Raw genomic sequence first — 15,108 nt, 5'->3', positions numbered from 1 at the left:
GGAAATCTAGTCTAGATCTAGTCTCGTCTAGATTCTAGACGAGACAAATATAGATATTTTTTCACTTTTATCTTTCTCCCGATTTCACAATAATAACAAAGGGTTGATGAGCGCGGCCGCATACGTTCGGTTTCCGAATCACTATTACTGATGACGTTTTTAGACTCGGAATTCCGTGATACAAGCGAAGGCGTTCGGTTTTTCGTATTCAGAATACAAACCGACCAGCAGTTTGCCAAATTTTATCAAGCAATAAATAGTATAACAACCTAATAATTCACAATAAAATCGAATTTTAAACTGTTGTGTGTTGCAACATTCTAATCTGAAATCGAATGAAAATTCCATGCTGGTGCGGCGCCGAGCCAAAATATAGGCGCGCGCTGGGTCTTCGATGTATCATTAGGTTGTTTCCGTTCTGACTCAGGGAAACTTCTCAACCCAAACATTAGGTTTCTCTGTTCGGAAAAAGGAAGGAACGTGTGCGGCGGTGTGAACACTTTGTATGAAAGAAGAGCATGTACGTTTCTGAATTCGGATTCCTGGTGGAAACCACATGTGTGCGGCCGCGCTTACCTGGAAAGTTAGAAACAATCTTTTTCTTCCTCTTCTCGAATAAAATCTTGCATTCTTAAAACTCGGGACATGGACTTGGGGTCCTCTCTAGAACAACATAAGGTTAACTTAGTATTGATTGAACATAAGTTAATGATTTTATTTGGAATGGAGCTGGAGGAGAAAAAATATGACAAAAAAATAATTTAGCCTTAATGTTGCAAAAATAAAATGTAATTGTATAAAGTACTTTATACAAGACAATCGGTATGACTGGGAGGGCCGCCATTGCTTATTTTGTAAACAACTAAACAACATTGAACTGCTACCATTTTGGCGTTCATACTGTGATATTTTATAATATCCTGCAACTCGGTAAACATATTTATAAAAATTACTTACTATTTATATTTATATATATACTTACTTGGGTCTTCGTCCCGCTAAACATGAGTAAATGAAAATTATTTTTATAACATAAATTGATGTTAGTCCAAATACAATCCGATAGTTACACAAGGATATTTTTAGTAATACATGAAGTATACTTTATATTAGTTATTGTTTTTATTAATCAAATTTGGTATTTTAGCTGAGAAAGCACATTTAAAGTTAATAATGCTTCTATAAAGGTACAATGCAAACATATAATTATAAAGTTTTCTGACATATAGACTAGTATGAGCAATATCACTTATAATATAACAGTTACAAAAAAATTAAGTCGTTTTCATGCCGATATGAGAGTCTACATTATGGTTTACCTTAGCGGGCGAACACTTTGCAGTTTATTAATATCTAGATATTGTAACAAATTGATAGTCTGTCTGTAGGCGCACTCACAGCGTGAGCCGCAGATAGCGCAGCGCGGCGGCGGCGGCGGCGGCGCGGGTCTCGCCCGCCAGCACCACGGCCGGCGCGCTCGGCTCCAGCGACACCAGCACCAGCGGGTCCGCCTTCAGATTATTATATATATATATATATATATATATTTTATTACTATAATTAAACTAATAACTAAATGTTATTTTGCATAGCAAAGAATAAATAATGCGACTTTTATTAATTCATTAGCAGTGCAACGGAACAGGTATCATAATAATGGACACTGAACAGATATGGAACTCAACTCGCATGATTTGACAGGAAAACAATGTAACACGTATAAAATAAAAGGCCAGCGCACGCTTTGCCAGCGACAGCCCCCGAGCGACACCAGAGAGAGAGAGAGAGAGTGGTACCTGCTCCCTCGACAGGTCGCAGTAGAGGACGCTGAGCCCGAGCGCGGCGGCGGCGGCGGCCAGCGCGCGCTCGGCCGGCTCGTGCTCCGCCAGCGACACGAGAGAGAGAGAGAGAGAGAGAGAGAGAGTGGTACCTGCTCCCTCGGCAGGTCGCAGTAGAGGACGCTGAGCCCGAGCGCGGCGGCGGCGGCGGCCAGCGCGCGCTCGGCCGGCTCGTGCTCCGCCAGCGACACGAGAGAGAGAGAGAGAGAGAGAGAGAGTGGTACCTGCTCCCTCGGCAGGTCGCAGTAGAGGACGCTGAGCCCGAGCGCGGCGGCGGCGGCGGCCAGCGCGCGCTCGGCCGGCTCGTGCTCCGCCAGCGACACGAGAGAGAGAGAGAGAGAGAGAGAGAGAGTGGTACCTGCTCCCTCGGCAGGTCGCAGTAGAGGACGCTGAGCCCGAGCGCGGCGGCGGCGGCGGCCAGCGCGCGCTCGGCCGGCTCGTGCTCCGCCAGCGACACGAGAGAGAGAGAGAGAGAGAGAGAGAGAGTGGTACCTGCTCCCTCGGCAGGTCGCAGTAGAGGACGCTGAGCCCGAGCGCGGCGGCGGGGGCGGCCAGCGCGCGCTCGGCCGGCTCGTGCTCCGCCAGCGACACGAGAGAGAGAGAGAGAGAGAGAGAGAGTGGTACCTGCTCCCTCGGCAGGTCGCAGTAGAGGACGCTGAGCCCGAGCGCGGCGGCGGCGGCGGCCAGCGCGCGCTCGGCCGGCTCGTGCTCCGCCAGCGACACGAGAGAGAGAGAGAGAGAGAGAGAGAGTGGTACCTGCTCCCTCGGCAGGTCGCAGTAGAGGACGCTGAGCCCGAGCGCGGCGGCGGCGGCGGCCAGCGCGCGCTCGGCCGGCTCGTGCTCCGCCAGCGACACGAGAGAGAGAGAGAGAGAGAGAGAGAGTGGTACCTGCTCCCTCGGCAGGTCGCAGTAGAGGACGCTGAGCCCGAGCGCGGCGGCGGCGGCGGCCAGCGCGCGCTCGGCCGGCTCGTGCTCCGCCAGCGACACGAGAGAGAGAGAGAGAGAGAGAGAGAGTGGTACCTGCTCCCTCGGCAGGTCGCAGTAGAGGACGCTGAGCCCGAGCGCGGCGGCGGCGGCGGCCAGCGCGCGCTCGGCCGGCTCGTGCTCCGCCAGCGACAGCGCGCCGCGCCCTCGCGACACAACCTCCGGTTCTGCGGCACACGACAATCATCTAAATCTTCTCCATTCATCTCCACTCCATAATGTTACAACTATACGATGCTTTTAGACGACCTCCATGGCATAGTGGTCACCGCGCCCGCCTGCTATTCGGAAGTCCCTGTTCGATTCCTAGTGCAGGCAAATATTTGTATCTATGATCACAAATATTCGGACCCCCGTCAATCCTGAATCATTAGCCGTGATTTAACATCTGTCCGTGTACGTGTATATAATAAATATAATAAACTTTATATTTGTAACATATGTGCGTACATTAACTAATTTGGTGTATCGTTAGTAAACATAAGTGAAACGTGTTTTGTGTTATCCATTCCACTCCTTTAAGTTAGACCCGCACACTAAACAGAAGACATTATATTCACACTAGGAACTCAATACTTTATATTCTGTACTAGCTGATGCCCGCAACTTCGTTCGCGTGGCCTAACAATCTTTAGTAGAGTCGAAATTATTAGAGAATTTAAACTGTACAGACAAAGCGTAACGATACCTATACAGAAGATGCTCATACGACTGAAATATATATTTCCTACAGTTCGCTGGACCATTATAACTCTTCTTCAGGTGTTCCAGATCTTCGATTTTTATACATCAATAGGAAATGCTCATCAGGTTGAACGACATTTGTTAAGGCGTCATTTCCATATTTCCTATAGTTTCGCTGGACCATCATGGGTCTACATCAGGTGTTCTAGAACTTAGATTTTTATACCTCAACAGAAAATACTCATCAGACTGAACAACTTTTGTTAGGGCGTCATTTCTATATTGACAAACAGAAAGTTTTTTTCCAAATTCTTTCTCTGTTACTTATCACCTAATTTTGTTTTCACGTAAATATATTCAATGTACAGGTTTTTTTTTCTACTGTTTTATTATATGTATTGATTTGTGTAGTGCAAGTACAGTGCGTGTGTGTACTACAATGGTGACTCCGACGTGATATAGCAGTGATGAAACCAAATATATTACTCGTATTTAATATAACACAACACACACCATAATGTGCTGCTCATCACCACAGCAACCAGTACACCACTGGACATAGCCATAATCAAGGACATCCACATGAAGCAATGAAAAACAGCTTGCGTCCCTCAAAGACGTCTACTTAGAAGTACAGCTATAGTATGTAGGCATGTCTTACATGTGCCTATGTACAATAATAGAGACACATATTAATGACTATAATGTTACTTATTTAATTCGGAGGAACCCTAAAAAAGGCGTACTTGTGCACGTAAAGTATCAAATTTCATAACATAGGTCCAGTAGATTTTGCGGGAAAGAGTAACAAACATACATACATACATACTTACACATATCATCACAAACTTTCGCATTTAAATCCGAAGGATAATAAACCTTGAATTCTCACGCAAATTTAAGAATATTGCGTACAAAATTTACATATATAAAACTCTTGCGTTACTGAGTGACCGACTGACAGACAACGTACAGAGGAAACTACTGGTCGTAGGAAGCTGATACTTGGCATGTAGGTTCCCTGGAGAGTGTATGTGAACACGAAGAGAGGATTTTTAAAAAACCTATACCGAAGGGGGTGAAATTCTTTTATATGAAATTTTTACACTGTTGAAGTTAGTGAAAATTTGGATTTTAGTTGTTTACAACAATTTAATGAACACATGTTTCAGATTTTTATGAAAATTAACCCTTAACCCTTTCAAAAGGGGATTTTTAAAGAATAACCGAGATTTTACTATGAAATTCACCGCGGGCAAAAGCTAATACATTATATAACTTAAACTATCATTATAATAAATGTGCATTACATGTATTGACATGTAGTGAAGTGTGTGTTTCACCCTATGTTTTAATATACATGTTAGTAATATAACATCGAGCTCTTTGTTAAAGCATATCAAAACCGCATGGCTTTAATTCAGTCGATTTTATTACATTGGTTAAAAATTAAAGTCAAAATTAAAAGAAAATAAATAAAAATACATTTTAGGCACACTAAAGGAATGCGGTTTACCCAGATGAGTTTGCAAGCCGAGATGGTAATCAGCTACTTTCTGACCTAGGTCCGGGCGACGGTTGGCCTCCTCTGTGGTCTCCAGGTAGCGGTCCATCACGCGCTCGTGCGCTCGGACTAACGCATCTGCCTGTAATTAATAATATAAATATATGGACAAACCACACAGATTGAGTTAGCCCCTACGAGTATATTTCAAAGTAAGTTTTAGACGAGTTTGTGTGGATCCGGGACCTTCAATGTAGTAGTCCGACATGATGACCATTAAGCTATAGTGCTCGTCAAAATACGATATTTAATAAAAAGGTATTTATATTCTTTCATAGTGCAGAACTGAAGACAAGTCAATTATTCTCTTGTTTCGGAAGCTAAGATCCACTGTGGTCACTGAGCTAGCTTGATAGCAGAGAGGAAACAACAGCGTCCTCAAAGAGGCCCAACGTCAGACAGGCGGCTCGGCTAGTCATAAAATAAGAGCAAATCTTTAAAAAGAAGCTTTATTTGCCTGTAATAAAAAACGCGCATACCCACATCCATGAAACGAAAACGCTAACTCCTAATTTGGGCTACCTCATCGAAGTCCTTGGTCATGCGGGCGAGGTTCTCGCGGAGGTAGGTGTAGAGCTTCTCCGCGGCGATCTGCCTCGCGGCCTTTTTGGTGGTGGAGGTGGCCTCGCGCGAGTGCTGCCCCACGCGCGCCTTCATTGTGAAGTGGCGCTGGTGCGGCGGGCCCGTGTCACTCACCTGCTCACGACAAAAAAAAAAGGTGACGTCATATTTACGTTACTTCACCCCATCACGTTTTTTTTAAAGTTACAGAATATTAAGTAGAGGACAATAAAGACTTTTTAGGTGAAACTGGCTTCACTTACCAAATCATATTCGACTGCAGGCAGCCTGTACTCTGCACACAGCTCTTTGAGCAAGGCCACAAAGCTGCGAGCACCCTGACTGGCCGGCTCCACGATGTCTCCTCCGCCAGGAATGCTTTGTCCACCCTGGACAGGTCACAGGTATGACCATGCATGCATGTTGCCTTAATGACCACATTAATGTAACATACATATATTAATTTATTTCTATGTCAAAGGTAGGTAGGTAGGTACTAACTAGGTAACTAACTTCCTTTTAATATAACTTTTAGTGCAGTGAAATAGAATACAAATATGTTGATTTAGTTAGAGACATCTGACATTAAAACCAATAATGTGGATTTAGAGATGTACTTGGCTCATAATATGTATCATTTATTTTTTATTTCATTATATATTTATAACTTTATAGCTAACAAATTAAAAGTGAGATGTATCCTTACCATAGGTGTATAGTTATCCAATCCATAAGGATGGGGTACTTTGTATCCAGCCGCAGCAAGTTTCTTCAACATCAGCTTGGCCACTTCTTGTTTGGCATCTTTCTTGCAGCGGCCACGTGCAGTCACTTCAATGCCCTGTGCCTTGCAACGGTACTCAAACATTGCTTGGTGCTGTGGTCCTGACTAACACAATGAAGATAAACATGATGATGAATGTTAATTACTATTTTAATACTATTTACTAGTTGGAGACACCAGTGTAAGGCGCCACACAGGTGATCTTCTCATAACATATATATACTTAACAACATTTGAAATTATATATGTTCCGATTTCATACTGGATTTCCTGCATGCATGTTGCCAAAATATTCTGCCTCTACAGGGAGAATAAACAATAAGGAGCTGAAAGAATATACTTCATAAAGAGGTGTAATAACACTGTGACTATCAGAAATGTTTAGGTCAACTGAAGCCCAACTGACATTCCTTAATCTCTATTTAGAAACATATTTACCTAGGGGCATGTCTTATTTTTAATTTCACTTTAATACAGAAATGTAAAAGGTGGACATAGAGCTTGAGGCTTTTTTTACTAGTCAACATATAGGTAGGTAATGGAGAGAAAATAAAACAAAGAAAACGGACTATACATGGAGTGTGGATTTTATCAATATATACATACCTACCAACATATGTTTATATACCTATACATATAAAACAAATAAATTTACTTTAAAACATAAATAAATAATATTAATAATAAATAAATAATAATAATGCTATAATAAATCATGCATATCAATTCATTAAGTCTGATGTTTCTCTGAGATAATGTGCACATACTGCATTTTAAAAAGTTAAACATGTTGCAGGACATTTCAGAGCACCACTACCTGAATATTTTCATGCAAGGGGGAGTACTTACTACACTAAGCATGCTGCCAGAACCCATGTTAAAGATGACTGTAAGTTAGGCCTTACAGTCATCTTTAACATGTTCCATTAATGACGGTTTATGGACAATTCAGAATGTGCGGCGCAGTATTTAACAGTGTAGCGATAAGAACTACAAACCTGGGCGATAAATTCGTATTCCGGAATGGTGTGTAACTTTACCATCATTTCTTGCAGCACTGTGGCTGCAGTTTTCATTTCCATTTTAACAATTCGATTTGGAAATGCAAAATAATTAGAAACTAAAATTAAACAAGACGCAGGACCTGTGCCGCGCAAAACTGCGCAAGCAATGAAGTTACAATGAAGTTAATTAAAACCCTATGCAAGTCTTGCAGGCAGACAAAATCACAAAACAAAGTTCATTATTGCAAATTACAAAGCAAAAATGAGTGAAATACATGTGAATTGTGAAATAAAATTAATTTTTGATTTGACGTACATATATGTCATAATTTGACATTGACATGATGAATAAATAAAATACTGTTTTTTTTTTGCAAAGAAAAATTAAGTGCAGTAACAATGTGTATTATGAAATCACTTTGATCCATTGAATTCACAGATATAAAAACATAATAACAGACATAATTTTTTGTTGACATATACTATTTCCTATTAATCCTACCGTGCGTATGTTTGTTAGTTTTTCACGCAAAATGTACTTGACGAATTATTATGAAACTTGGTAAACGGGTAGAATATTTGTAACCTGGTAGGGTAGGTACACATTTTTTATCCCGAAATTCCCACATGAGCGAAGCCCTGGGGCGCAGCTAGTGCTTTATATGTGAGTTACATTACGATCAGAATAGGCACATTTTTAAAACCAAAACTATTTTTGAAACCGCTCCGATTTTCGATATCTTTGATCCATCCTCCAATGCGACTGAAATAAAGACACGATGTGAAAAGGCTTTGATGGTATGGACACATTTTGAGAAGGGAGGAGAAACTTAGGTAGTTACCTACAGGATCAAACATTTAATATAGAGGCTCGCAGAAGAGACGAACGAAGCAGGTAGATAGATGGACATAACGGCATAACTAGTTGTGCCATTGATATTTTTGGTTTTCTTCTACTGTACTTTAGGTACCTACTCATTGCAAAACACATTTTTCTATAACTATGTGTTTAGCTACATACATAACTGCTCCTTAGGCATTTGTATTATTGTATTATTTTGTACACTTATTATTGATAAAAGATATGAACAAAACCAAAATGTTTTAATAAACCAATTAACGAACTGTTTGTGTATGCTTAAGTTAGATATTTTATGTGGATTTAAAACATAATGCAATAACTAAATCCACCGCTTTTTCGTTTCGTAGATTGTGCTGCACATTCGGGACACAGGTTATTGTCTTTCGACATACTTCCTTTCGTTTCTTTGGTGGGGCGAGGTTTGGCAGGAGGGGGCGGCTTGACGGCGCTCGGAGCCGGCCTTGCGCTGGCGGAGACGGGGTTCGAGGCCCGAGGCAGCATCGGGATCCTTTTTTTCGGGCGTAGCATTTCAAAGATTTGGAACAAGGCAAGAACCACCATGGAAAAGAAGCAGAAGATGGTGGCGTTCAACATGAAGTTCTGCACGAAGCTAGGGTCTGGCACCGCGACTTCTTTCGCCATGGTTGGCGCGTTCGCGCAGCCTGCGGCGGCCCCAGTACAGGATAGCGTGGATGAACAGGATGCAGGTGGTCACGATGAAGAGCCGCAACACCGCCACCAGCAGTCGGATGCCTGCGTCATCAACCCCACCTTTGCGTTTGGTTACAGCCGGCTTCGGTTTAGCACATGACTTCGCAGGTTTCCCACAAGTATTTGCATTAATTACTTTTGTTTTCTTCTTTGCCATCACAATGCCATCTCGCTCACGATCCCCTTACTATCATTGTGATATGAGGATTTTGAATTTGATATTTTTGTATTTTATTATGAATACTGATATGGTTGCGCCGTCGCGTCGTCGGGCTCTTCGTATGACAACTGTCAATTCTGTCTGTCTGACTTTATCAGAAGAACAACCGGTAAAATAACTATTCTTTATGGTAACTAGGTATAATTCAAAGACAAAGAAATCTAGCTTTCTTTAGCTACAAGGTAATCATCCAGCAAAACGTTGGTAATCATAGTCATAGCTCAGCGATGTGGATGTCCGGCTCGGTCATATTTTGTACAGAGATATTAGGGATACGTGATATATGGGATTTAGGTACTCGCATACTTTGCAAGTACCTACGATCCAAATTCCTATGTGTTTCCGATGTCAGAAACGCGCAAATTGCCTGTATAAAGCGTAAGTAAGCAGATGCTTTTTATCCGAAACTCCGGAATAGTAAAAATAGAACGTCGTTAATCGGCAAGCGCCGGCTGCCGCGCGTATTCTACTGGTAGGTACATAGAACTAAAATCGAGGTAGGTAGGTAGGTATATGGATTCGAATAGCAGTAGCTACCACTCAAAATACCATTCATTTTTCACTCTATTGTTATAATAGGTACTACCTAGCTGTTTCGCGAAGCTCCGGATAAAAACTTTTACCCCATTTCTAGGCTTATATATTTTAATAGCCTATGTTTCAACTCAGGACATTAACCATACAGGTGATTTCTTATACATTGGCATTATTTTATCTACATGCCAGTCAATGGTACTGAACCACTTTTCGTATGGAAGCAACCTTTTTTTTCGCGATTTTTAACTGATCCATACATTTTCCACAACTCAGATATTTAATTTTGTATAGAACAGCTGCATTTTTTTCACAATTTCGGACTCTCATACTAAAAGTTGTTTAGTACCATTGACTGTACAAAAAGTCACCCTGTATATACCCTTTCAGAATTGGTTCATCGGTGTAGTGATTCGCATTTTTAATGATAATACGGATTATAAATAAGTATAGATAGTTTGTAACGTTGTCGTCTATATCTATACATATAATAAAACTGTAAGTTGGCTATGTCTGTACATAGGAGATATTAAAGAAAAATAATTATGTTTAATTATAGAATTAATAGAAGCCAAAACATTTTTTTTTATTTTTTGTCTGTATGTTTGTTCGCGCATCATGCAATAACTACTGTTTTCACAGTTGTATAGCGGATAACTTAATATCTGATGTAGTTTTCATCGCGATACGTTTCTGATATCACGAGATATCGATAATAATAAGTTATGAGCGGTCGCTCGACAAAACGCGCGCGAAGCTTCGGGCAAAACCTAGTCGATAATAACGAAAGATAATTTTCTACTATAACCAATTCCCGCATGAAAATTTGTTATGAAAGCTTCCAAGGACATCCAACTGGTAGAAAAAAATGTCAGTTTCAAGAATCAATAAATAAATTATTACGTAGAAGTTTATATCACAGCGTGAAGTAAACAGAATTAGGGAGGTATACGAACTTTAGGTACTTATACAGTACCACTACCAATATTACGGTAACGGTACGCGATAAAAAGTTCGTTTGGCTGTGCTAGTACTAAACCTACAACCGTCCGTGTCCATGCGCCGATGTGAGTATGCGATGTACTCTATAGAGTACATCGCATACTCACATCCGTATTGGTAATAAAAGATATTACCAATACGGATTATAACCCGTATAGTATCGCCATTTCTGATTACTGCTACCGCGGGGAAAGGAGGTGAGGGAGCGAGGGGTTCTTTCGTTGACCTACATTGAAGTGCACGAAAGCTATCAATTATCGCGTCTATCACACGTAATGATTGAAATTAGTATACCCATGATTCGAAAATCGAAACAGTAGGTGCCACATTAATCACCATCGTTGCTTTACACCGCAGTGCACTGCTGCTCATGCTGGTGGGAGCGGGTCACCATAAGCTGCCGAGGGTGTAGCGGGGTGCGGGGTGTTGACCTAGATCGTAGTGCACAGGTCGCGTGCGGCGACGGCCGGCCGTTCACCCCGGCCCTTCAACCCGACAACGTCCTACCTGAAGCTTGGGCCTTACGGATTTGATGCCATTTGTTCAAGATTGTCTTTGACAACTTGCTTGGAGGAAGAACAACTTGAAAGGAGTTCCATTGGAATAAATGATAGAATATCCCTAGTTTATCGTTTATTTCAACGAAACTTCTGGTTAAATTTAACTTCAATTTTAATTGTAAGTTCTATTTTACTAAGCACTTTATGCGTAGATCCGTTGACTTTGCTAACATTTATCCTTTATGTCTTGACGGTTCTCTTATTGCGTACACGGAAACAGCTAAAAATGTAGGTCTTACACTGGACTCCTATTTAAATTGGACTGCTCATATTTCTGAAACTAGCAGTAAGATTTATTATTCGCTCTACTCGCTCAAGTGTCTACAAAGTTTTTTGCCTGTACAAACTAAAATCTCCTTGTGTCAATCTCTCATACTTCCTTTACTTGACTATGCCGATGCTTGCTTTCTCGACATTACTGAAGAGCTACTTAATAGCCTAGAATGTCTTCAAAATCTATGTATTCGTTTCATCTTTGGTTTGAGAAAATATGATCTTGTTACGGAGTTTCGCGAGCAACTTAACTGGCTTTCTATACGATCTCGAAGGAAATCTAGTTCTCTTTCTCCTTTTGAATGTTTTATTTAATCCTAATTACCCTTCCTACTTGCGGAAACGCTTTTCCTTCTTATATCCCTCTGAAGCCCCTTGTAGATCTCACCGTCGACTCCTTTTTAAATTCCCTCTTCATAATTCTACCTCATGCTCTCATTCCTTTTGACTGTTGAACTTGACTTTTCACTGTTGAATCAGTCAAAAACAATTTCGGTCTTTAAGAAAAGGGTTAAGGAACATCTCCTTTCTGTTTCATCAAAAAAAAACAGGCATTGGCATGTACAAAAAAGAAAATTACAACAAACTTAAATATTTAATATTTATATTAAATATAAAATTACAATAAACTTAAATATTTAACATTTATATTAAATATAAAATTACATATAAATATTAAATATTGAAGTTAATTGTAATTTTCTTTTTTGTACACGCCAATACCTGTTTTTTTCCCATTCTTCTTTCGCAGGTCTACTGGAAGAAATTCCTATAGAAATAAGTAGTACCTTTGTACTTAGTTTCCTATTTGTAAGTTTTATATTTACACTGTTGTGTTGTGTATACAAATAAAAAAATAAAAAATAAGGACCAATTGTTCCCTTTAGTACAGATTCGCATTACGGCAACACAATTATTACTAAAATTTAACTGCTTTAGTCTTGCTTTTGTCCGGAAGAAATATAAGATTTCTTTGGTATATATTATTTTACATCAATGATACGATACGAATTTCTTCACTGTCCAGTAACTGCTTATCAAAAAGGACTTGTACCTTATCATTATGGTTATAGTTACAGACTACCTATCAGCAAATTCATTTATTGAATCAATAATAAAACCCCATGGAATTAGTAGGTACTCCGTGTATTTACTAAATCCATGTAAAACCTCTTGAAAACTGTACTCAGACCATCGACAATACAGGCTGACTCATATAAAACCTAAACATTGTGTATCAGCCAGACTAATAGGACAATTTATATCTGTCACTTCGACCGCGCGCGGGGCACCTTTCTAAATCTATGATATACCCAACTCAATATCCACAGACTATATCTGCTGGTAGCAATATGTTTACAAATCCCAACTATATTAAAATGTGAAAGTGGGTTTGTTTGTTTTCCCTTCTCGCTTTATGCTCAACCAATCTTTTTGAAATTTTGCATCGGTTCCATTGGGAATTTTACGCAAGCAAAGCCTGGTAAAGACACCTCTACCTTGCCTATTTTAGTTTGCGCGTGGCTGACAAATGGATTGAAATCCTTACTAACAAAACTGCCAGTGTATGAAGTATAGCCTCTTGTAAGCTCGGCGGAGAGATAAAGCTAACGACGCCACATATATCGCAGCCGTTAAAGCTCTGAAGCCATTATGCTTAAGTTTCATGCTAGCGTGAATCTATCGTGGGTTTATGATCTGAAGAGCTGTTTCAATATATATGATTACATATTTTTTAAAATCTCCTTTTAATAAATCTTGTTATTTATTTTTACAGCTCTACATCGTAGCATGCACATCTACAGCGTAGCTAATGCTGCAGCTCTACGCCGTAGCTGAGCTTCTACAGCGTAGCTAATGCTGCAGCTCTACGTCGTAGCTGAGCTTCTACAGCGTAGCTAATGCTGCAGCTCTACGTCGTAGCTGAGCTTCTACAGCGTAGCTAATGCTGCAGCTCTACGCCGTAGCTGAGCTTCTACAGCGTAGCTAATGCTGCAGCTCTACGCCGTAGCTGAGCTTCTACAGCGTAGCTAATGCTGCAGCTCTACGTCGTAGCTGAGCTTCTACAGCGTAGCTAATGCTGCAGCTCTACGCCGTAGCTGAGCTTCTACAGCGTAGCTAATGCTGCAGCTCTACGCCGTAGCTGAGCTTCTACAGCGTAGCTAATGCTGCAGCTCTACGCCGTAGCTGAGCTTCTACAGCGTAGCTAATGCTGCAGCTCTACGCCGTAGCTGAGCTTCTACAGCGTAGCTAATGCTGCAGCTCTACGCCGTAGCTGAGCTTCTACAGCGTAGCTAATGCTGCAGCTCTACGCCGTAGCTGAGCTTCTACAGCGTAGCTAATGCTGCAGCTCTACGCCGTAGCTGAGCTTCTACAGCGTAGCTAATGCTGCAGCTCTACGCCGTAGCTGAGCTTATACAGTTATTTTGTAGTAAAAATATCCGAACATATTATATGTATTATGATAGGTCCATTGGGTCCATCACATTCATTGCGCAAAGTTTATATCATATAATTACCTCCTTATCTTGCCAATCTATCTCTTTTATTCATAATTTGTAACAATTATGTCGTTTATTATTCATATCCGTCACTGTCACCACCTCTTACTTATTACAGGCTCCAGCTGAAAATCAGTGATGCTCACAAGCAATACTACCACTGAGCTGCGGCCTTTTTATTGTTTTCCTATGTACCCTCTTTTTTGATATCTGTGTGTGATTGTAGTAAAAATAAATGCATTATCTATTGAAATGCCGCCAGGCTTATGGGCATTTTGCCACAGGGAAGCCGCAGGACAACGCGCTTAATAGGCTATACTATAATTTGTGACATATATATATTTTTATATATAATACATATTTAATGTAGTTTATTGTCAAGTTTAGCTTAGGATTTTATTTAATTAATTGTGATAGAAAATTTTATACAAACTTAATTTACAAATTTTACATAATAGTTTTTATGTTAACTTAAAATCCAGAAAAATTACAAAAATCCTCCGCATCTTATACTTCCCAGACTCACCGTTATCATTAGTTCACGCTTCATAAAGCCTTAATAATAGGCCTATGAGTGCAAGGAAAAAATTTATGTCGATGGCGTTGGTCCATATCACTTATCCCTTAACCGAATAATCCCGAATCTTGGTGTAGATACCATTTACGTAAAATTTCATTTTTTCAGCCTCACGTACGATACTTTCATAACGGAAATTTATCTGCTGTAGACCCTCCAAAAGGTTGCCATATTTGTGAAGTGGCATATAAAAATATGATAAGGCAACCCCAAACAATGTCCTTACGTTTAACGGAAGGTCCTTTGATTTCTTACGACTGAAACTCGCGGCGATTTCGGTATAGACATGGTCTTTCTCTCAACTTGACACGGACTCAGATTAAACTAATTTCAATGTCTGTGTCAATAAAGCTTCAGTAGGTTTGAAGTTTTTTACGTGCTCTATCTCTTAAATACTTCTTACAAAATATCCACGCGACAATGTTGTAGAGGAACACCTTGAAACTTGT

General features: G+C 40.5%; 1 protein-coding gene across 1 annotated transcript; it reads right to left on the bottom strand.

Annotated features, from left to right (window-relative positions):
• Nucleotides 1-443: 443 nt before the first annotated feature.
• LOC128669606 (uncharacterized) lies at nucleotides 444-7,736 on the bottom strand. The gene is made up of 8 exons (XM_064435934.1): nucleotides 7,414-7,736; nucleotides 6,338-6,520; nucleotides 5,895-6,020; nucleotides 5,593-5,766; nucleotides 5,023-5,152; nucleotides 1,797-2,989; nucleotides 1,399-1,511; nucleotides 444-663 (listed from the first exon to the last, which is right to left on the bottom strand). Exons 1-8 carry the CDS (start codon nucleotides 7,495-7,497, stop codon nucleotides 585-587), a joined length of 2,082 nt encoding a protein of 693 aa, XP_064292004.1. The 5' UTR covers nucleotides 7,498-7,736; the 3' UTR covers nucleotides 444-584.
• Nucleotides 7,737-15,108: the final 7,372 nt, after the last annotated feature.

Source organism: Plodia interpunctella, chromosome 4 (assembly GCF_027563975.2).
Source record: "Plodia interpunctella isolate USDA-ARS_2022_Savannah chromosome 4, ilPloInte3.2, whole genome shotgun sequence".
Classification (NCBI taxonomy): Eukaryota; Metazoa; Arthropoda; class Insecta; order Lepidoptera; family Pyralidae; genus Plodia; species Plodia interpunctella.
This window is presented reverse-complemented; position numbering and strand designations above follow the sequence as displayed.